This window comes from Papio anubis, chromosome 14 (assembly GCF_008728515.1).
Source record: "Papio anubis isolate 15944 chromosome 14, Panubis1.0, whole genome shotgun sequence".
NCBI classification, from domain to species: domain Eukaryota; kingdom Metazoa; phylum Chordata; class Mammalia; order Primates; family Cercopithecidae; genus Papio; species Papio anubis.
This window is the reverse complement of record NC_044989.1, coordinates 86610305-86633412: the sequence shown is the minus strand read 5'-3', so window position 1 is coordinate 86633412 and position 23108 is coordinate 86610305. Positions and strand designations below refer to the sequence as shown.

At 44.9% G+C, this 23108-nt stretch overlaps 1 protein-coding gene across 2 annotated transcripts in view; it reads left to right on the top strand.

Moving 5' to 3' along the window:
- Nucleotides 1-23108, top strand: part of POLR1A (RNA polymerase I subunit A) — an 83273-nt gene that overhangs the window by 29708 nt on the left and 30457 nt on the right. For both annotated transcript variants that reach the window (XM_003908920.5, XM_009184583.4), the window contains exons 12-16: nt 1285-1515; nt 6258-6512; nt 11086-11277; nt 20222-20371; nt 21523-21706. In XM_003908920.5, the coding sequence (XP_003908969.2) occupies nt 1285-1515; nt 6258-6512; nt 11086-11277; nt 20222-20371; nt 21523-21706 (1012 nt within the window). The remainder of the gene's footprint in view (nt 1-1284; nt 1516-6257; nt 6513-11085; nt 11278-20221; nt 20372-21522; nt 21707-23108) is intronic.

Below are 23108 nucleotides of genomic sequence, written 5' to 3'. Positions count from 1 at the left end.
CATAGAGTGCTGTTGACAGGTGCCACAGGAACAAGGAGCTAGAGACCAGCAGTGAAGCACAGACTAGTGTGCTCCTATATAAAGCAGTGTCCAGGGGTGGAGACAGACAGTAAATAGATAAACAAGTATAGATATGCTCTGTTGAACGGTGATGGGTGGTAAGTGTATCAGCAATAGTAGAGCAGGCTCAGGCTGAGGAACGCAGGGGCTGGGGTAGCCCCAGGAGCCTTCTGAGAAAGTGCTGCTGCACGGGACCTGTGCAAAGCTAGACGAGTTCCTTTATGTAGGATGTCTCAGAGCCTCTGGTGTGTTTGTATACATTTGGAAGGTACATTAGAGATTTATAATATTCAGTAGCTCAAAAACTCATTTAAACAGGGAACTTGTTTTACTTGGAGTGTCTCCCAGGCCTAACTTTAAACACAGCACACTGCATTTTCTTAGGTGTCAGAGGAATGTGTCAGTTTCATCTCAAGTACCACCTTGATTGTAATGGCTGCTGCAGAACTGTGGAGCTGAGAGATTCCAATGCCATGTCTGGGCTCAGAGACAGCACCACGATCCGTTAGTGATGTCTGCTGGGGTGGATGAGGAATGTTGTGGTATTTGAGGACAGGCATTTGCCACCTGTCTCAAGCAAGTGCCCCAAGCCACCTTTGGGAACTTTGAATTTATTGGCAGATAAGAAAATGAAGTTTTAGAGTGGGTTAAAAAAATTAGCCAGGCACGGTGGCTCACACCTGTAATCCCAGCGCTTTGGGAGGCCGAGGTGGGCAGTTCAACTGAGGTTGGGAGTTCGCGACCAGCCTGACCAACATGGAGAAACCCCATCTCTACTAAAAATACAAAATTAGCTGGGTGTGGTGGTGCATGCCTGTAATCCCAGCTACTCGGGAGGCTGAGGCAGGAGAATTGCTTGAACCCAGGAGGCGGAGATTGTGGTGAGCTGAGATCGCGCCACTGCACTCCAGCCTGGGCAACAAGAGCAAAACTCCATCTCAAAAAAAAAAATTTTAAAAAAAAAATTGTAATATGTAAACTGCTGCACTTAAATTATACTCCTCAGACTAACTGCTGGAAAAGGAGGCCTAGTCTCTATACCGTTAAGGGAGTAGCAGAAGACAGGCAGGATGTTACTTCGCTCACTGGATGGCCTTCTTGGCCAAGTCAGATAGCTCCTCCTCATCTTGGGGGAAAAGACACAGCCTATTGAGACAGATTTGGGGTCCATGAGACCTTTTTTTCTCCCTGCCCTGATTTGCTACCTCCATTCCTCATTTCCAGGTATTTGCCACAAAACTGACCTACCCGCAGCCAGTTACCCCGTGGAATGTTCAGGAACTTAGGCAAGCGGTCATCAACGGCCCCAATGTGCACCCAGGAGCCTCCATGGTCATCAATGAGGACGGCAGCCGCACAGCCCTGAGTGCTGTGGACATGACCCAGCGAGAGGCCGTGGCCAAGCAGCTCCTGACCCCAGCCACGGGGGCACCTAAGCCCCAGGGGACAAAAATTGTGAGTATGGGCAGCTTTGGTCAGGGACCTATCCGGCTCCTGTTCGGATCCTGGTAATTGGTGGCCATCAGGTGTGGCTCCAGTGCACGCTGACACAGGAGCCCATCCCTAGGAGGAAACTCCCCCACACGTGGGTGACTTTTAAGATTCACCTTGTAGTCCCTGGGCAGAAGAATGACTGCCCTTAAACAGGGCTACTCAAAGGGTAGTCCCCGGACCAGCATCAGCAGCATCCCTGGAGCTTGTGAGCAATGCAGATCCCCCCACCCCTACTGAATTTGAATCTCTGAGAATAGAGTTCAGAATCTTTCTTTATCATGCTTTCCAGAGGGTTCTTCTGCATGCTGTTGTTTGAGAGCCACTCTTAGGAAGGCAGTGCTCTGTGCCAGTGATAACTAACAAGTGGCAGGTTATAACTAATGTTTTCATTTTGGGCAATTGCTAATGCCAGCCCATAGTGCTGTGGTAGGGAATCCTGAGGCTCTATCTGGTTCCACTGGAAGGAGCACATGATCAATTAACAATGTTGCTGAATGCATGAAATCAGCAGGTGACAGCTCTGTGGCTCTGTCACGTAATAGCCATTCCTGCTGGGAGGGGAGTAGCAGATGACCCCTATCTAGGCAACAGTGGCAGCAGTTGTTGGAGGGAAATGGATTCGACTTGGGTGTAACCCACAAGTGACTACCGGAGTCAATGGGTGACTGCCTGGATTTTCCTCACCCACCTGCACAGAAGGCAGGCCTCTCCTTGCCCTCTGCCCACCCATACCCCATGGCTGACCTGCTCTTCTTTAACACTGAGTTCAGCTCTGCAAAGTTGCATCAGCCTTGAAGAAACTTTGGAGAAACCGAGAGGAAAAGGAAATGCTCCTGGCCTTGCGGCGATGCTCATCACTGCTCACCACAGGCCTTCTTGCTTCCTCTGGTTCTCACCGCCGTCCTGAGGGACAGCAGTAATACACCGCCTGTTTTCTCCTTTGGCACTGGGGCACATGCAAACACAGATAAGTCACCTCTTTTGTTCTTCTCTAGTGCACAAAGTAAGGTTTGTATTCAGGTTCGTAGAATCAGTCTGCCTTTCCTAAGTGCCTGGTGTTTGGCTAGGCACTCTGTGAGCAATGCAAAAAGAAGCAAGGTGTATTTCACTTCACTTACATTTAACTCAGGTCAAACATGTGAAACAGACTCACAATAGGAAAGGATGACAGAGAGACTAGGAGAAGCAGTGAGGGATGAGGCAGTACTGATGCCCCCTGCATGCTAGCACTTTGCAGTCCCTGTGGACGGATCCTCGCCACCCTGGAGTTGACAGCATGGTGGGGGAACCACTAGGAAATGAGCATATAAATGTATTGCTGTTGCGGAGGGGTGTGGAAGACACCACAGGGAACAGCAGTGACAGACAGTGACTTTAAGCATATAATGCCCAAGAAGAAACAAGTTTGAGGGGAATGTGCAGGGCAAGTGGGCAGGGAGAGTTTGAGGTCATCAGGAGGCAGCTGTGAGCCAGGTGCTGGGGCCAGCCTCAGAGCTAAAGAGGGGACTGAAGGCAGCGAACTCTTGCTGCTCCCTCAGGCCTTAGCAAGCCCTTGTTCCTCTGGGGTCAGATAGTAAATATTTCTGTGGTCCTGGGCCATGCAGGCTCTGCTGTAGCTGCTCAACTCTGCCGCCTAATGCCAAAGCAGCCACGGATAGTACACAAATAGGCATGGCTGTGTTCCAGTAAAACTTTATTTACAGAACCAGGTGGCCAGCCTGAGGACTGTAGTCTGCTACCCCCAAAACTGTGATTTTTTTTTTTTTTTTTTCTTGAGACAAGGTCTCATTCTGTCTCCCAGGCTGAAGTGCAGTGGCGCAATCACAGCTGCTGCAGCCGCCACCTCCGGGGCTTAGGTGATCCTCCTGACTCAGCCTCCCGAGTAGCTGGGACCACAGGTGTGGCTAATTTGTGTATTTTCTGTAGATGTGGGGTTTCACCATGTTGCCCAGGCTGGTTTCCAACTCCTGGGCTCAAGAGATCTGCCCTCCTTAGCCTCCCGAAGCTCTGGGATTACAGGCATGAGCCACTGCTCCTGGCCTGTAATTTTTGAAGACTTTGGTTAATGTGTTGCATATGGGCCAGGGCAAGGCTGAAGGGCTGTGTGAGGCTGATTGGGAAGGAAACACTGAGGTCTGGGTGAGGAGGAACCACAGGCTAGGTGAGGAGGGGAAAGGCCAAAAGGACCCATTTCCCCTGTGAGGTATGAAAGCTCTGCCCCATCCCCTGGGCCTTGTAAATAAAAGAGGAAATGGCCCAAAGATCCAAGGCTCATTGCCCTGTTCAGCAGCCTGCTAGAAGCCCGCCTTTGGCTCCGAGCCTGCCTCTTAAATCTCTGACCCTGGGGCACTGGGGCACGTTCATTTTCACTGCAGTATTTATTTAGAGACAAGAGAAAGGAAGGGCCTGGGGTTTGGGTTGGCAAGGGGAATACCCTGTGCTCCAGGGCTTCTGTTTGGATTGGCCAGTGCCTGCCAGACTGGCCTGTGTACCTTCCCAGCTGTGGTAAGTTTGCTTACGCTGGAGGATGTCTCGAATTTGCAAGACTCAAATCCTAGGCCCAGCCTGGCTCTTTGGGCTTGGGCCACAGACCTAGGCAGTTCCTCCCTTGAGAGGCTAAAGAAAGAAGACCTCAGCTTGTATGACGCAGTCAGACGGCAGCCAGTGCCCTGGGCAGATGCTCATGGGAACCCTCAGAGTTTAGGTCTCCGTGGAAACATGGGACTTGGCAATGGGGAGGGGAAGGTTTGAATTCCTTGGGAAGCAAAATGATGGACTCCATGCTAGGTACTTTTAGGACTGCTTTGTAGCACATGAGGATTTTGCTCCCTGCTTCCCTGAGCTAGAGAGAGAGAACTTTTAACCTCACTGAACAGGAACTGGGGAGAGAGTTTTGGGGAGCATCTCTTAATTACTTCTAGCCTCTCTCTTTAGTGAACTTTCTCATACAGTTTCATGAATGTAGGCAACATAAGAAGAAACTAGACTTCCAATAATTTGTTGTTTTCTCCTACCTACTATCTGTTGTGATTTAGAGGAGATTTGGGGAGGCAGAGATTTCACCAAGTCTCCATAATTCCTTTGTACTACTAACAGGAGCCCTTCAAAATGCATGGGGTGGCAGTTACCTTCATGCATTTGTCTTTTAAGGTGTCACTTTATGTTCAGTGTTTAGGAGGCCCCGTAGTTAATATAATTAAAGATAAGGGTAGTAAGGGTCTTAATAGGCTGTACGGGAAAGTCAGCTTTGTGAGAGAGATGTCTGTCAGAAGGACATGACCAGCCAGGTATTTATAAGGGGGAAAAAGTATGAGCAGTGGCTATCTTAGAGGGGTACAATTACTTGTGATTTTTAAATTCTTGTCTTTAAAATTGTCTGTATTTTCTGTTTTCCCTCCCGCAATAAGCATAACACTTGTTCAATATTTCTTTCTTTCTTTAAAAATAAGTGAAGATCTTTTTTAAAATTTACAGAAGCATCACATATTCATTATAGAAAGAACAATGCTAAGATGTAGGAAAGTAGCTCCGTGTGGTGGCTCCTGCCTATAATTCCAGCACTTTGGGAGGCCAAGCCAGGAACATCGTTTGAGGCTAGGAGGTTGAAGCTGCAGTGAGCCATGATTATACCGCTATACTCCAGCCTGGCAACAGAGAGAGACCCTGTCTCAGAAAAATAGTAACAGCCTAGTGAGGATCCAAGCACCCCTTTCCCATATAGACACACACACACACACACACACACACATACATATACACACACAGAAGCTGGGTCGGTTTTTAAATTGCTTTTTTTTTCATCATGTCACATGCCACCTGGGTATTTTTTTTCTTTGCTGTAATACATTATTGCCATCACTTCAGACCTTGTATGTATTTACCTTATCCTTGTTCATCACTGCATAATATTCCATAGTGTGGACACACTATTGTCCCTTCTATGGGGCAGTCAGGTTATTTCTAGCTTTTGCCACTGTAAATGCTGCTGCATACTCATCTAACCTGTGTGGGTGCTTTTTTTTTTCCCTGAAGAGCCAACAGGAAATGTGTTTTAAGTGTTCTAATAGTTATTTTCAAACTCCATTCCCAAAAGACGATGACCATGTACAGTTCTTAATTTTTGAAGTGCAATAAAGTGTTTTCTGAGGGCATTGAACTAACTAAGAACCCTGTTCTGGCTCTGCTGTATGAAGCTGGGCAAATTTTTTGTGAAATGTAGAATTTCTGTTTAGAATAATGTACTCATGGGGGGATTTGATCATGTGTGTGATCATGGGGGGATTTGAGAGTCTGCCAATGCCTTTCAAACCCAGTGGTTTTATGGTTATGTCTTCATTTTGTTATGGTTATGTCTTCAGGAGTTATATCCATTTCTTTCTTCAGATTAGTTTTCAGAGGAATCCAGGAACCTGGGAGGGCTATACCTCTCTGAAGAAGACAAAGACCTGTGGTCTTATTTGTTCCTTATACTTCTGAGCCTAGAACCAAGATCAGGGTTGTAAAGGGCCAGGACCAGAAGGGCCTAGGAGGTATTTCTCAGAGATTTCTAGGGTTTTACTCCACATTAAAAATTCCACTTGCATTTAGCTGACTACAACATGAGACAGAAGCCACACCTTGGCCAAGTTGAGGTGAGCACTTGGAAAGAGCAGTGGTGATACTGATGTTTGCACTGATCACCCACCTGTCCACTCTGTTCCCAGGTGTGCCGGCATGTGAAGAACGGGGACATTCTGCTACTGAACCGACAGCCCACCCTGCACAGACCCTCCATCCAGGCCCACCACGCCCGCATCCTGCCTGAAGAGAAAGTGCTGCGACTCCACTATGCCAACTGCAAGGCCTATAATGCCGACTTTGATGGAGATGAGATGAATGCCCATTTCCCCCAGAGTGAGCTGGGCCGGGCAGAGGCCTACGTCCTGGCCTGCACCGATCAGCAGTACCTTGTTCCCAAGGTAGGTCTGGCCTTGAGGCCATTCCGTGGTCATCGTCAGCATGACTTAGCACTTTTAACTTGGGCCCTGCCAGCCCCTGGGGTCACTGGGCAGTTCCGGGACACAGGGGCACCTGGAATGGAGGGTCCTGGTTTCTCCCAGGCGGGGCTTTTAGCCCATCTAGTTGCTTAGAGGCTGGGAAATGTTTCTGTCTTGCTACGTTGTAAAATGTAAATCAGGACAGAAATTGTAATAGCCATCCCAGAAAGCCTACCTTAGTAACTGTATAATAGATCTTGTATTCAACACTTAAGTTTGGATTCTGCAACATAGTAGCCCCTGGCCAGCGTTAGCATCCCAACACTGTAATGGTTCTCATGGTCCACAGATGACTTTGATCCTTTGTTTTGACAAACATGAGTTTTAAGAAGCAGCCTAACCCCAAGGGCCCAGAAGAAATCCCCCATCAGCCCGTGAAGGCATCTTCTCTCCTCTTTGAATCCCTTCCTTCTTTCTCCAAGTTCAGTCCTCAAGGGCAACCCCATGTGGTCACAGCTATCCAGAGGGACATGTGGGAAGGATAGAACTTCCTCCCCCATCTCCTGAGCAGCTGACTCGTGACCAGGAGTGGCAGGGGCGTGAGTTAGCATGTGCTCATGGGAGGGACAGAGCAGGGAAAGAGGCAGGCTGCAGGGAAGAAGACACAGTGTGTTCCAGTGCCTGCTTCACCCTCACCACCCACCCAAAGGTCCGAGGCCTCCTAAATTATAAGCTGTTTGCACCACAGTGGTTCACAGTTACACATCATTCATTTGGATTGTGGTGGAGTATGAAGAATAATCGTTTAACGTCAAACCAAGGCTCTCATTTCCCAAGTACTTTTTCAGTGCCATGCACTGTGCAGAGAGCACTTTAGAGGCTCCTCATTTCACCCTCCCCACAGTCGTTGGAGGTAGGTGCTATTCATGTCCACATTTTACACTTGAAGCATTTGTGTAACTTGTCCAGGGACACTCAGCTGAGAAGCAGGAGGAAGGACAAGGCGCTCCCAGATCTTTCTGGGGTTTGTGCTGCCGCAGGGATGGAGAGCTCTGTGCACAGGGAGTGCCAGGGGCTACTCAGAGATGCCTAGCGTCGATCGGCATCCTCTGCTCCTTGGAGCTTCTCTGTTCCCATCAGCTGTCTGCCACTAGGTAATCAGGCAGGTGGCCAGGAGCCCAGCATCCCAGACCCTTTTCCCACCAGATGCACCACTGTGGCTTCACAAGGATCCCGGTTGTTTAAGTTGGCCTTTCCCTTCTCTGCCCACCTTTGTTGGCTGTGGATTAGCGAAGGGACTAGATGTAGGAAGAAGTGGTGAAGGGCCTACCCAGATTACTTGGAAATTTAAAAAAAAAAATACATTTGCTAATTTGAAAAGTAGCTTTTTATGTTTTCATTTAAATAATAATGTGGCTTTCGTGGTGGTGGCAGTAAAAGCTGCCATTAAGTGGGCCACGGGCCTTAGATACTGCTGTAAGCAGTTTGCAGACATTCCATTCCTTATGAGGTTCGTGTGATTTTCAGACAAGGAAACACCAAGTGAGTAATATGTCAGCCAGCAATGAGGCCAAGACTCGAACCCAGCAGCTTTGGACGATATCCCCCTCTCCCCGCCCCCCCCATCCATGTGCTTGCCTGTGCGTATTCTTAGCGTGTTCTTAGCCCCACTCAACAGGCGAGGCTAGGATTAAGGGAAGGCAGGCGACAGGAAGTGGCTCCCAGGACTGTGTCGGTCTCTGACTCTATAATAGCCGAGTCATATTTCACCAGAGGGGATGCTACCAGGGAGCAGCAGATGGTTTTTTGCTGGCAGAGTGACCTGAGGCATTTGCTACGTGGGGAGTTGAGGTGCTGTAAAGTCCTCAAGCCAATGACCTTGAATGTGCTGTGCTTGATTTTGATTGAATAAGGTACAAAAGCTGTAGGAGACTTCATGCTTACATTGTGTCCTGCAGTGGACTGACTTATGTAAATCCAAGTGGGCCTCATCACATGCTCATATGCCTATGAGTTTTAGGTTGGGCGTACACTTAAGGGAGGCAGGAGAACACAGGTAAATAAGCTTAAGGTCAATACATTAATTTATTGAAAAAAGCTTGTGGGAGATGGCTTGAAGATTCAGTGTACTTTCATTCACTTTCTTTTGTCAGAGGTAAAGAGCTTTTGATTCTTGATAAATTTTATTTAGTCCTTGGTGTAAATGCCAAGAAGTGGAATCCTTATATTTGCTAATGGTTATAAAAATACAGCATGTCTTTATTGGCAGAGTCCTAAAAGGACAAGAGCTGATTTGGTTAAAGTAGGAAAACCAGTATTTTGGGGTCATTTTTCTTAGTGTGTCTTTATTTCCCTTAGTTTCCATATTTCTTTATTTATAATTCTATTTCTTCTGTATTACCAGGTTCTTTCCCTTAACTAACCATAATACCAAATTAAAGTACATTTTGTCATTAGTTTTATGTACTTAGTAGAGTTTTGTGGCATCTTTTTACTTAAAGTAGGAGTTGAATGGAACTCTATTTCTTTTCCATGAAAACAGTTAAACTTTTCATTTATGTGCTACTTTTTGGACTAATTTTTTTTTCCTTCTGTTTATTTATTGAGGGCCCATGCTTTGTGAAAGTTTTTAAGCAAGGCTTGAGATATGTTTCCTGACTTCTACCTAGTCAGCTAGAAAATTCAAATTACAGAATACCCTATTCCCAAAGCATCCTGACCAGAGACATTAATTGTAATGTCATTTTGCTGTGCTATTAAAGAGAATAGTAAAGCTGACAATTTTCTGGGATTTTGATTCAGAGACGTTCTTTCTGATTCTCAGCAGGATTTAGGAAATTTAGAATTATAAGTAGACCTTTCGTAATTTGCTTTAATCAGCATTCTGCCATATAATTTGTGATGATTGCATTGAAAGCAATTTAGCCATCAAAGTAATTGTCTAGTCACGGAAAAATCTGGGCAGAGAGAGGAAAAGGCACTGAATAGATCACAGAACCTGTAATTATGTTCTTTAAGGAAGAAAACAAAAAGGAAAAATCAGTATCTGCCCGCCAAAGACTGTGAGATGAGTCAAATGCATAATACTGGTTTGGCTTTTTCCCCCAAGCAAAATAAGACCATCTAGGCAACAAGAGGTAGAATGTAATTTTTTATGTACGTTATTAAGTCAAAGCCTTCATAAGAGGGGCTGTGTGCTCCATCCGATCTTGCCTTAGGTCTGTGCCACCTTTCCAGCCCATCTGTAATTGTTATCTTTGAATTTACATAGAGCCTATCACTGTAGTGTTTAGACCATTTGACCAGGATCCTTTTTTAGCCTTTGAGTTAGTACACGTGGTTAAATTTCTAGTGCTTCTCCCAGGCTGCATTTGTGAGTTCCCTTTGCCTTAATTATAAAACATGACCATACTGTTGGCTAGTATTTACCAAATAATCAAATGATTAACAATCTTTATATCCAAGGCACAGGTTTTTCTCAAATTCCTATAAACATTGAAAAGTTTACAAAAGCTACATTTTAAAGAACGTCAGTAAGCATAGCTATTCTTACTTTAGTGTGAGTTACGTTGCCATGAACACAGACCCAACAGATAAGGTTCAGGAGACTGGGGATCAGATTGGCTTTGAAAGTGTCAGATGAAATTAATGCACTCACCAAATCTCAGGCTTTTCATAAAAGCCCTTGTTTTTGGCATCTGGTAGATAACAGCCTTTATTAAGGGCCCACCATGAACCCTGTGCTGTGTTGTGAAGAGATAACTAATAATGGCTCTTCTCCCTTCTGCAATCATGTACGTCAGTCAGGCCCACTCACAGCTCTCTTGAGGAATCTGCCGGAACCCCTTCCTCCCAACACTGGCCAACTCACCCATCAGGCCTCAGCTGTGAAACCGCCCTTCAGAGAGGCTATTTCTGACCATCCTCCTCACCTCAAATCTGTATTATGACCCACCCTGTTATTTTCCTCTTTAGCATTTAAAACACTTTCTGATACTGTATTTGTTTACTGTCTAATTCTTCCTCATCATAAAGGACCATGTCTGTTTGGTCCACTGGAGTAGGGAAAAGCCTACCCAGTGCCTAGGCATTCAGGAGGCTCCTGATAAATATTTGTTGAGTGCATGACTGATTTACAGAAGAGCCAGGCCAGAAATGTGTGAAAAATACTAAAGCATAAAACCAAAGTATAAAAACAAGAACACAGCTGACAGCAGCCGGACCAAATTTAGGCATAAATGCCAAAAATATGCTGGAGTAACTAGAACCAGATGGGATTAAACAGAGAAGGCTTGGGGAACTGGATGAGTTTGAAACAGTTTTGACACAGGATAGTGGGCAAATGGCAAACGTAAAAGCCAGTGCTAAACCCTGGTCTTGTGCTTTGTGAAGCAGTTTGCTCCCAAGCAAGAACATAGTGAGGATGTGGGCCAGACAAGACAGGGATATAAGAAGGGCTCTTGCTAGAAAGTGGCTTCCAGGCAGGTGATTAGGGATTAGAGTTTGACTTAAGATTTGTTTTCATTCTTCTTGTGTTGTCTGTTTTGGCTTATAGGATGGCCAACCATTGGCAGGACTGATCCAGGATCACATGGTTTCAGGTGCAAGCATGACTACTCGGGGTTGCTTTTTCACCCGGGAGCAGTATATGGAGCTGGTGTACCGAGGACTCACAGACAAAGTGGGGCGCGTGAAGCTCTTTCCTCCTTCCATCCTGAAGCCCTTTCCGCTGTGGACAGGAAAACAGGTAATTGGGAGAGAACAACCAGTGTATGTAACAAAAGGAAATAGGCCACTCATGTAAAAGGTTTTATTCTCAGAAGAGCCGAGACCAGAGACAGAGAAATGGCTAAGCCAGCAATAGTCTGACTTTCTTTCCCCTTTGTTTGGGGTTCCTGAGTCTGAGTGGCTTCAAGGGAGTGTCTAGCAAGAGTAGACTGCATAGTAGCCAGGCACCGTGGCTCACACCTGTAATCCCAACATTTTAGGAGGCCGAGGCGGGCGGATCACCTGAGGTCGGGAGTTCGAGACCAGCCTGGCTAACATGGTGAAACCCCATCTCTACTAAAAATACAAAATTAGCTGGGCGTGGAAGTGCACACCTATAATCCCAGCTACTCTGGAGGCCAAGGCAAGAGAATCGCTTGAACCTAGGAGGTGAAGGTTGCAGTGAGCCGAGATCACGCCACTGCACTCCTGCCTGGGCAACAGAGTGAGACTCCGTCTCCGAAAAAAAAAAAAAAGTAGACTGCATAGTTTCTGTCCTTTGCTTCTAACTTAAATTTGGCATCCTCATAATACAAATATGGTGGTAACAGGCAGTGGTGCTGGTGGAGTAATAGTCATATTTGTTGGGAAGTTCCATGTGTTTGCTGAGTGCTTTAGACACATTATCTGATTTAATCCTCACAACTAATCTGCAATGCAGAGACCATTATTATCTCCCTTTAGGAGATGATAAATTACATGCCCAAGACTACAGGAGGCAGATCAAACTCGGGACTTTTCAACCCCTGAAACATCATACCATACTTCTTCTCAAAGTAACAAAATTACATGATATGTGGTGACCAAATGATGAAAAACAGTAAAATATGTTCTTCTACTGTTGCCTGAGTCTCCAAGATCAGCCTTAAGGATCAACTTCTAGTTGGCTATGTGATCTTAGCCCTGCGGGTCTCAGTTCCTCATCATTTCCTGGGACAGTAGAAATTAACTTTCTAAGCTAAGTTCTGATTCTAAACATGGTTTTTCTCTTTGAAACCAGACTGAACCGCAAACAAATTCTTGTGTAGTGTAGTCACTCTTGCCCTTTTCACCTATTTGCAAAAAAAATAGCCTGTACCAACCTTTAGAGACACACTAAAAAATCTCACCCATGACAGAAGCAAAACCTGGACCTATTTCCTAATTGTATTTGGTACAAAGGATTTTAAAAGGATTCAAGGTGTGGCCTCTGGGCATAATGGAATTACATTGGAAATCAGCAAACAAGATGTTTGGAAAAGCCCTCAATATTTGTACTTCTAAATAATGTACTTCTTAAATAGCTCATGGGTCAAAAGAATCTAAAGGAAAATTAGAAATCATTCTGAAGTAGATGAAATGAAAACACAACATATAATTTGTGGGATGCCACTTAAGCAGAACTTAAGGGGGAAATTTATACATAAAATGCCTAGGTTGAAAAGAAGAAAAAGGGTCCCAAATCAATGATTTCAGCTTCAAGTTGATGATCTCTAAGGTCTCTTCCTGCTCTCCAGTTCTTAGTTTGTGGACTTGCAACTTGATTTTCCTTTTTAAGCCAACCTTGCATTCCTGGATAAACCTTCCTTGGTCATGAGGTATTATCCTTTTTATATATTATTGAATTCAATTTACTAATATTTTGTTTAGAATTTTTTTACTTCTGTGTTTGTGATAGATATTGGTCTCTTTGAATTACCTCATCAAAGGTAATTATAATACGTTTGTTTGGTTTTGGTATCAGGGTAATGCTGGCCTCATAGAATGAGGTGTTAGGAGGTATTTCCTCTGGTTTTCTGTAAGAGTTAGTATAGTACTGTATTATATTATTTAGTCCTTAAATGTGTTATAGAATTTACCAGTGAAGGCATCTGGGCCTAGAGTTTCTTTGTGGGAAGGTTTTCTTTCTTTTTTTTTTTGAGACGGAGTCTCGCTTTGTCACCCAGGCTGGAATGCAGTGATATGATCTCAGCTCACTACAAGCTCCGCTTCCCAGGTTCATGCCATTCTCCTGCCTCAGCCTCCCAAGTAGCTGGGACTACAGGCGCCTGCCACCATACCTGGCTAATTTTTTGTATTTTAGTAGAGATGGGTTTTCACCGTGTTAGCCTGGATGGTCTCAAGCTCCTGACCTCATGATCCACCTGCCTCGGCCTTCCAGAGTGCTAGGATTACAGGTGTGAGCCACTGCACCTGGCCTAGGTTCTCTTTTTCTTTCTTTCTTTTCTTTCTTTTCTTTCTTTCTTTTCTTTCTTTCTTTCTTTTTTTTCTGACGGAATTTTGCTCTTGTTGCCCAGGCTGGAGTGCAATGGTGCGATCCTGGCTCACCACAACCTCCGCCTCCCAGATTCAAGCAATTCTCCTGTCTCAGCCTCCCAAGTAGCTGGGATTACAGGCATGCGCCATCATGCCCGGCTAATTTTGTATTTTTAGTAGAGCCAGGGTTTCTCCATGTTGGTCAGGCTGGTCTTGAACTCCCAACCTCAGGTGATACACCAATCTTGGCCTACCAAAATGCTGGGACTCCAGGCATGAGCCACCGCACCCAACCTGTGGGAAGATTTTCAATCAAAATTTCTATTTCTTTAGTAGACGTAGAGCTGTTTTTGGTTATCTGTTTCTTGAATGAGCTTTAATAGTTTGTGTTTTTCAGGGAATTTGTCAATTTCATCTAAGTTACTGAATTTATAGGCACGAAGTTGTTCATAATGTTCTTTTGTTGACCTTTTCTATCTGTAATGCCTATCGTGGTGTCACTTCTCTCATTCCTGACATTGATAATTTGTGTCTTCTCTTTTTTCCTATCAGTTTGCCTAGAGGTTTATCAGTTTTATTCTCAAAAAAAAAAAAAAAAGTTTTTGGTTTTATTGACTTTATTTTTCTGTTTTCTATTTTGTTGATTTGATCTTTATCACTCCCTTTCTTCTGTTTACTTCAGTTTAATTTGCTCTTTTTTTCCTAGTTCTTTAAGTTTGAAGCTGAAGTCAATTTGAGACCCCTTTTCTTCTTTTCAATCTAGACATTTTATGTATAAATTTCCTCCTTAAGTTCTGCTTAAGTAGCGTCCCACAAATTAATATGTCATGTTTTCATTTCATCTACTTCAGAATACTTTCTAATTTCCCTTCTGATTTTTTTTTTTTTTTTGATCCATGAGTTATTTTGAAGTATGTTGTTTAGTTATTTAGAAGTACAAATATTGAGGGCTTTTCCAAATATCTTGGTTGTTGATTTCCAGTTTAATTTCATTGTGCCTAGAGACCACACCTTGGATCCTTTTAAAATCCTTTGTGCCAAATAAAATCAGGAAATAGGCCCAAGTTTTGCTTCTGTCATGGGTGAAGTTTTTCAGTGTATCTCTAAAGGTTGGTACAGGCTTTTTTATTTTGCAAATAGGTGAAAAGGGCAAGAGTGACTACACTACACAAGAATTTGTTCATGGTTCAGCCTGGTGCTACAGAGAAAAACCATGCTTAGAATCAGAAGATAAGGAACTTAGCTTAGGAAGTTTATTTCTACTGCCCTGGGAAATGAAGTCTTAGAGTATTTCTCCAGGACATTTCATACAGCCTCTTGATTGATTTTCTATTTACAAACCGAAGATCTCTCATTGTTTGTTCAAAGAGCATGCAAAGAAAGATACTTGCCTGTCATTGCAAATCTCGAGTTTATAGCTCAGTGCACATTCGTAAAGTGAATACATCTTTGCAAACTCTCACCCAGATCAGAAAGTAGCATATCACCAGCACCCCCAGAAGACCCCTCCATGGCCCCTCCCCAGTTTGTACCCCTCATCAAAGGTAATTACTAACTTGGCTTCCAACACTATAAACAAGTTTTGTCTTTCCTTGAAGTTTATTGAAATGAAATCTTTGTGTGTTACCCATATTATTGTACATAGTAGCAGTTTATTTTTTATTGCTTTATAATATTCTATTATGTGACTATGCCATCATATATTTATCCATTTTTCTATTGATACACATTTGAGTTGTCTCACTTACCTTCATTTGGCTGTTACAAATGGGGCTACTGTGAACATTGTCGTGTGTATCTTTTGTTGAGCACATATATACATTTCAATGGGTAACTATTGAGGCATGGAATTACTAGGTCATAAGATATGTGTTCGGCCGGGCGCGGTGGCTCAAGCTTGTAATCCCAGCACTTTGGGAGGCTGAGACGGGCGGATCACAAGGTCAGGAGATCGAGACCATCCTGGCTAACCCGGTGAAACCCCGTCTCTACTAAAAAAAACCAAAAAACTAGCCGGGCGAGGTGGCGGGCGTCTGTAGTCCCAGCTACTTGGGAGGCTGAGGCAGGAGAATGGCGTGAACCTGAAAGGCAGAGCTTGCAGTGAGCTGAGATCCGGCTACTGCACTCCAGTTTGGGCGACAGAGCGAGACTCCATCTCAAAAAAAAAAGATATGTGTTCAACTTTAATAGATAGTTTCCTAAAGTTTTCCAAAATGCTTGTAATAATACACACTTCTACTAGGATGGAGTGCAGTTGTGTCATCTCGGCTCACTGCAACGTCTGCCTTCCAGGTTCAAGTCATTCTCTTGCCTCAGCCTTCTGAGTAACTGGGATTACAGGCGTGCTCCACCACCCCTAGCAAATTTTTGTATTTTTAGTAGAGACAGGGTTTTTCCATGTTAGCCAGGCTGGTCTCGAACTCCTGACCTCAGGTGATCTACCCTCCTCAACCTCCCAAAGTGCTGGGATTACAAGCATGAGCCACCTCACCCAGCTGTTGTTGCTGTTTTCTTTCTGGCTTGTTTAATTTTAGCCGTTCAAGTGAGTATGTAGTGGTATCTTACTGTTTTAATTGTCATTTCCTTAATGACAAGAGAGGTCGAGCACCTGTTCATATGCTTATTGGCTATTTGGATATCATCTTTTGTGATGTGCCTGTTCAAATCTTTTGCCTATTTTCTATGTCATTTTCTTATTGACAGATGAGAGGTTTTTAAAAATATAATTTGGTGTACGTCCGTTACCAGATATATATATTGCAAATACCTTCTACTTGGTGGCTAGCCTTTTCGCCTAATGCTGTTTTCTAATGATCAGAAGTTTCTAATTTATAGCTCGCTAATCTCGGTTTTTTGTGACTAGTCCTAACAGGAGCTCTTTGCCTGCGCTGACGTCTTGTAGGTATTCCCCTCTGTTATCATTTGTAGCTGTATTGTTTTACCTTTCACACTTAGGTCTGCTGTCTGCCTAGGGATGATTTTTGTGGATGTGCATGAAGTGAGGTAGGGGTCAAGAGTCACATTTTCCCATGTGGATTTCCTATCCAGTGATTGCGACATTGTTTGTTGGAAAAGTCCACTTCTCTACTGCTAGTACTCCTGTGTCACAAGCCAAGTAGTAATATATGAGTGGGTCTGTTTCTGGACCCTGTTTGTTTCCATTGCACCAACAGCACACTGTGGTAATTACTGTGAGTTTATACTAAATCTTGACTTCTGATAGTAAAAGTCTCCAGCTATGTTCAAGACTATCTTGATAGGCTTTAATTACATCTCAATATATCTTTATAAAGAAAAAAAGACTGTGTTGAATATTTTGGGGTGTTTGTATTTCCATATAAATTTTAAAGTCAGCTTGTAAGCGTTCACACTGTGCACACAAATACCTGCTAGGATTTTTCATTGGGATTGCATTGCCTCTGTAGGTCACTTTAGGGAGAATCAACATATTTACACTACTGAGTCATCTAAATTGTGAACATAGCATGCCCTTCAATTATGTAAAAACCTTACACATCTTTTCATTAGATTCACTCCTGGGTATTGCTACAGTAGATGATATTGTTTATTAAATTTTCTAATTTTTTATGGTTGGTATCTAGAAATACAATTAATTTTTTATATTGTCCTTATATTCGACAAGCTTTATGAATTCAGTTATTAGATCTCTGTCCTTCAAGTTCTTTTAAACTATAAAAGTAAACAAGTTTATTGATAAAGATAAACATAAAAGGAAAAACTCCGTCCCTCCCCAGCCGCACTCTCCACTCTCTGTATACACACATACTCTCATAGAAAATAAATAAGAATGAGGCTGGGCATGGTGGTTTATGCCTGTAATCCCAGCACTTTGGGAGGCCAAGGTGGGTGGATCACATGAGGCTAGAAGTTTGACACCAGCATGCCCAATATGGCAAAACCCTGTCTCTACTAAAAATATAAATATTAGCCAGGGGTGGTGGCGAACATTTGTAATCCCAGCTACTCAGAACGCTGAGGCACGAAAATCGCTTGAACCTGGGAGCCAGAGGTTGCATTGAGCTGAGATTGCGCCTCTGCCCTCCAGCCTGGGCAACAGAATGAGACTTTGTTTCAAAAAAAATAAAAGAAATGAGAATAAGATCATATCATACCATCCCTGGGACTGTTCAGGAGAACCATGAACCACAATTAAATCTGCCAGCCTGGGGTGTCCCAAAACAACAACAGGAACATCAGAACTCACTGATCAGAGATCATCATAACAGATACAGTAATAATGAAAAAGTTTGAAATATGGTGAGAATTACCAAAATTGATACAGAGACACAAAGCACTTTCTGTTGGAAAAATGGTGTTGGACTACTCCACACAGGGTTGCCGTAAACCTTCCATTTGTAAAAAACTATGTTATCTGCAAAGGAGAACGAAATGAGATATGCCTGTGTTTAGATCTTCTTTCTTTCAAGTATGTTAGATGTTTTGATGTACAAGTTTTACACTTCTTTGCCTAAATTTATTCTTGAGTATTTTTTTTTATGTTAATGTAAATGGAACCCTTTTTTTTGGAACCGGAGCTTCCCTCTTTATTGCCCAGGCTGGAGTATAGTGGTGCAATCTCGGCTCACTGCAACCTCCGCCTCCCCAGTTCAAGCAATTCTCCTGTCTTAGCCTCCTGAGTAGCTGGGATTACAGGCACCCGCCACCATGCCCAGTTAATTTTTGTATTTTTAGTAGAGATGGGATTTCACCATGTTGGCCAGGTTGGTCTCGAACTCCTGACCTTAGGTGGTCCGCCTGCCTTGGCCTCCCAAAGTGCTGAGATTACAGGCGTGAGCCACCACACCTGGCCGGAACTTTTTCTTAATTTCATTTTCAGATTGTTCATTGCAAATATATAGAAAGAAAATTAATTTTTATATGTTGATCTTGTATCCTTCAGCTTTGAAGAAGTCATTTACAAGCTCTAATAATTTGTTTTGTTGGCACTTAAGGGTTTTCGCTATATAATATCATGTCATCTGCAAATGTAGTTGTACTTCTTTCTCTCTAATCTGGATGTCTTTTATTTCTTTTCTTGCCTAATTGCCCTGGCTAGAACCTCTTAGTACATTGTTGAATAGAAATGGCAAGCGTGGACATCCTTGTCTTGGTCCTGACTTTAGGCACAAGGCATCTAGTCTTCCATCATTGAGCATGTTAGTAGTAGGTTTTTCATAGGTGCCTCCCTTTATTAGGTTGGTGACGTCTCCTTCTGTTCCTAGTCTGTTGAGTATTTTTATCCTGAAAGGGTGTTGGAGTTTATCAAATGCTCTTCTGCCCCCTTGATTTCATAGATGAAGTGGCAGGTCATATTTCCCTGCGCTTGGATGGGTGTGTTTCACACTAAGTTCCAGTCTTGACTATGCCTAGCCTGGGGGGGGTCCCCACTATGCATGTGGCACCTTGGTTGAGGTGCAGCTTGAAGTAGGCACCCCAGGGAAGTGTCACCCTCCTGCCTTTACTCCCTCACCCTACTCACCGCACAGTGCTGGCCTTCTATGGAGCTGAGGCATGGAGAGTGTGAGTCAGGACCTTTCTGGTCATCTTCTGCTGAGAAAACAGGGAATATTTTCTGCTCTCTTTAATAATGCTGTTGTCCATTGTCGCCTGCTCCTGGTGCACGTGGGTGAAAAGGCAGCTGCTCTCATAACTGCCCTGTCCCGTTGCACTTTTTTTTTTTTTTTTTTTTGAGACAAGAGTCCCACTCTCTCACCCAGGCTGGAGTGTAGTGACGTGATCTTGGCTAACTACAATCTCTGCCTTCTGGATTCAAGTGATTATCATGCCTCAGCCTCCTGAGTAGCTGGAAGTATAGGTGTATGCCACCATGCCTGGCTAAATTTTGTATTTTTAGTAGAGATGGGGTTTCACCATGTTGGCCACAATGGTCTCGATTCCTGATGGTCCTCGAATCCACCCACCTCGGCCTCCCAAAGTGCTGGGATTACAGGCATGAGCCACCACGCCCTCGTTGCACACATCTAAAGATACTGCTTTGTGGGGCCTGCTGCAGGCACACTAAGCGCTGTTGATGGCAGTTAGTCTCCCAGCCCTAGAACCTGTCACACCTGCCCGTTTGCCCCTGCCCTGTTCCATCTCTGGGAATGTGTGGACCTGCATTCAGCCCCTCTGGAACCAACTCTGATTATCTGCAGATAAAGCTGCCTCCCTTTGAGCTCTCTGCAGAGCAGCTGCTTGAGAAAGTGCTTCTCTTGGCTTCCTGTTAGCAACTGCTTGTTGGGTGGACGACCCCTCTGAGGGATCCAGCTGGGGCCGGGGAAAGATTCCTTGGCCTTTCAGTAGCTATAATTAATTCCAGTCATAGTAAAGAAATATCTGAGTATGTGGCATAAAATGAAAACAATTTACTTTTTCCTCTCCTTCCTTTGGTCTATTTAGTAATTTAATTCAAGTCTAGGGTATTATTCACTTTAAGAACTATTTTAGGGAGTAAAAATCCCAGTGAAGTTCTTTCTCGTGTATTTTTGTTTTCACTCCTCATTGGTTTAAATAAAAACTGAGATCACCTTGTCCTATGGAGGTGGACCTGTCTGTTTTTCTTGCCATACCTGAGATCATCAGAAATGGCAATCCAAGGGCAGGAGGTCCTAAAAGGGAAGTTCTCAACTTTTCTTTCTGCCATCAGTTTGTCCTCTTTTTCTTTGCAGGTTTTGTCAACACTGCTCATAAATATAATCCCAGAGGATCACATCCCGCTGAACTTATCTGGAAAGGCGAAAATCACCGGGAAAGCCTGGGTGAAGGAAACTCCTCGATCTGTTCCTGGCTTTAACCCTGACTCGATGTGCGAGTCCCAGGTATGGCTGTCCAGCTGTGTGGAGTGGAGACTTCTAGTCCCAGGGTTAGACAGATTGGTTTAAAACGGAGACAGAAATGGAGGCACATTCACAGAAGCAGGTGCTGTGCCTCAGAAGAGAAGGCGTTGTGCCTGAGTTGGTGTCAGCTTTTGTTTTGGAAAGGTTCAGGGTTGATCTCCAGCATTTGACCCTCAGTATAAAACTCACAAGCAGTTTAGGAAGGCTTCTCCTGCAAAAAGGCTGAAATTGATTATGCAAAGCTTGGCAACACAGAGTCCTGTTTTCCCGCAAGACTGCTGAGTGGCTTGAGATAATCAAACTGGTGTAAGGTTCCATACCCCAACTCTGAGCCTTAGGAACCAGGCCACAAGAGGGCAGGCCCAGGGCAGAGAGAGCTGTCCACACTGAAGATTTCCAAGGCCTCTGCGTGTTCCCAGTGGAGAGGTCTTTCCAGGTCCCCAGTGCACGGTGCTTTATCACAGGGTCTTAATGGACAGTCCATTCATCCCTGAAACTGCCAGGTTTCTTTTCCTTTATAGACCGTGTGCTTCATAGGTGCTACATTACGCATCTAGAAATGCTTTTCTGTTCATCAGCTTCCAATGCTTTAACCCAGCTTTGAGAAAGTACACATTCAGGCCTTAGAGGATGTTAGGAAGATTTTGTTGTTACTCCCAGGGCTCAAGGGAGAAAGTACCTAGGCTGGAGGCACAGTTATGAGGTTGAAGCTCACCACTTCAGGAAGACCTTGTGGCTAGAAGCTCCCATGTCTGGTCACAGGTCTTTGTCAAGGATACTTGACCTCAAGTTAGCATGGGTGGGTGTGGGGAGTAGGGGATATAAAACTTGGAGAGAGAGAGTGTGCGTGTGTGTGTGTGTGTGTGTGTGTGTATGTGGTATAGTCCCTGAAGGGAAGAAAAAAAAACCTGCTAGTCTGTATATGCTTGCCTCTGTTATAATAAAAAATAATAATAATATATATAGAGAGAAAATACTAGTTTCACAAATGCCCTACTTTTTTCCATGAAGGACTCTAGGCAGGTCACGGTAGAGGGATTTGCACAATGAGGATCATACACAGAGTACAGGGTGGGTGGCTCCCACAGGAGGCATCCCCCACCACCTGGCATTGGTGGCCTTGCCCTCCACAGGTGGTCATCAGGGAAGGGGAGCTGCTCTGCGGAGTGCTGGACAAGGCGCACTACGGGAGCTCCGCCTATGGCCTGGTCCACTGCTGCTATGAGATCTATGGAGGCGAGACCAGCGGCAAGGTTCTAACCTGCCTGGCCCGCCTCTTCACCGCCTACCTGCAGCTCTACAGAGGCTTCACCTTGGGTAAGTGCCAGGCTCACTGCCCTGGGACAGTGACCTGGCCCCTTTTAGGGTCAGTGCAGCCGCCTGGCCATCTCCCGGGCCCAGGGCAGAGAGAGCCGTCCACACTGAAGATTTCCAAGGCCTCTGCGTGTTCCCAGTGGAGAAGCCTTTCGAGGTCCCCAGTGCACAGTGCTTTATCACAGGGTCTTAACGGACAGTCCATTCACCACCGAAACTGCCAGTTTTATTTTCCTTTATAGACCATATGCTTCATGGGTGCTACATTATGCAGCTAGAAATTCTTTTCTGTGTCCTCTCAGGGGAAGGAGCGGGGAAGCAACCAGGCTCCTGCAACAAAGGCATCCTCACTTGGCCACCCCTCTCCTCCATAGCCAGTGCTTATTCCCCTTCACAGTGCAGAATGGCACCCTCGTGCCCCTTTCCATTCTGTTCCTTTCCTAACCCCTCCCTTTACAAGTTTCTGTCCTCAGACTGATTTCTCATACTCATACAACCCCATTCCCTGCCACACAAGTGCCCTTTCAGAATTATCGGGGCCCATCGCACTCCACAGAGGGGCTTCCCTGTTGTCAGAATTGCCCACTGCCGGCCCGGCGCGTGTGGCTCACACCTGTAATCCCAGCACTTTGGGAGGCCGAGGCGGGCAGATCACTTGAGCCCAGGAATTCGAGACTAGGCTGGCCAACATGGAGAAACGCCATCTCTACTAAAAATACAAAAATTAGCCAGGTGTGATGGTGTGCACCTGTAATCCCAGCTACTCAGGAGGCTGAGGCAGGAGAATTGCTTGATCCCAGGAGGTAAAGGTTGCCCTGAGCCGAGATTGCGCCATAGCACTCTAGCCTGGGTGATGGAGCAAAAGAACTGCCCACGCCTTCCCAATGCAGTGGGGTCATCAGCGCTCTTGGAAACACTAAGCTGGGCAAACCTGTCGGGGTGATACTAAGACAGGAAGGAGAACTACCTTGTTTGCGCCCTAGAAATGAGAGCACGCTGCTTTAGGAAAGTGGCTTCGATAAAGAGGCTTCACCTTGGGTAAGTGCTGGGCTTACTGCCCTGGGGCTCCCCTGGAGCAGTCACTGGGCCCCTTTTAGTGTGGGCTTGAGATCAGATCTATCCAAAGGCTTAGCCTCTGGCCAGGCTTATGGAGGACACTGCGTCTCCATGTACACAGAGCAGGGTCCAGCCCTTCCACACTGTTCCCGTTAGGGGGATGCGAGATGCTACGTGTCAGACTTGCACCGCAGTGTGCATAGGTGTTGTCTGGTTCATGGTGGAAGTAAAGCTCCTCTGCTTCACAGACTTGCTCGTGTGCAGACAGAGTGGGAGTCTCAGCATAGGGCCCTGTGGACCTGCGCCTGCTACAGCTGGAGTCGGCTCACGCTGGGTCCTGCATTATACA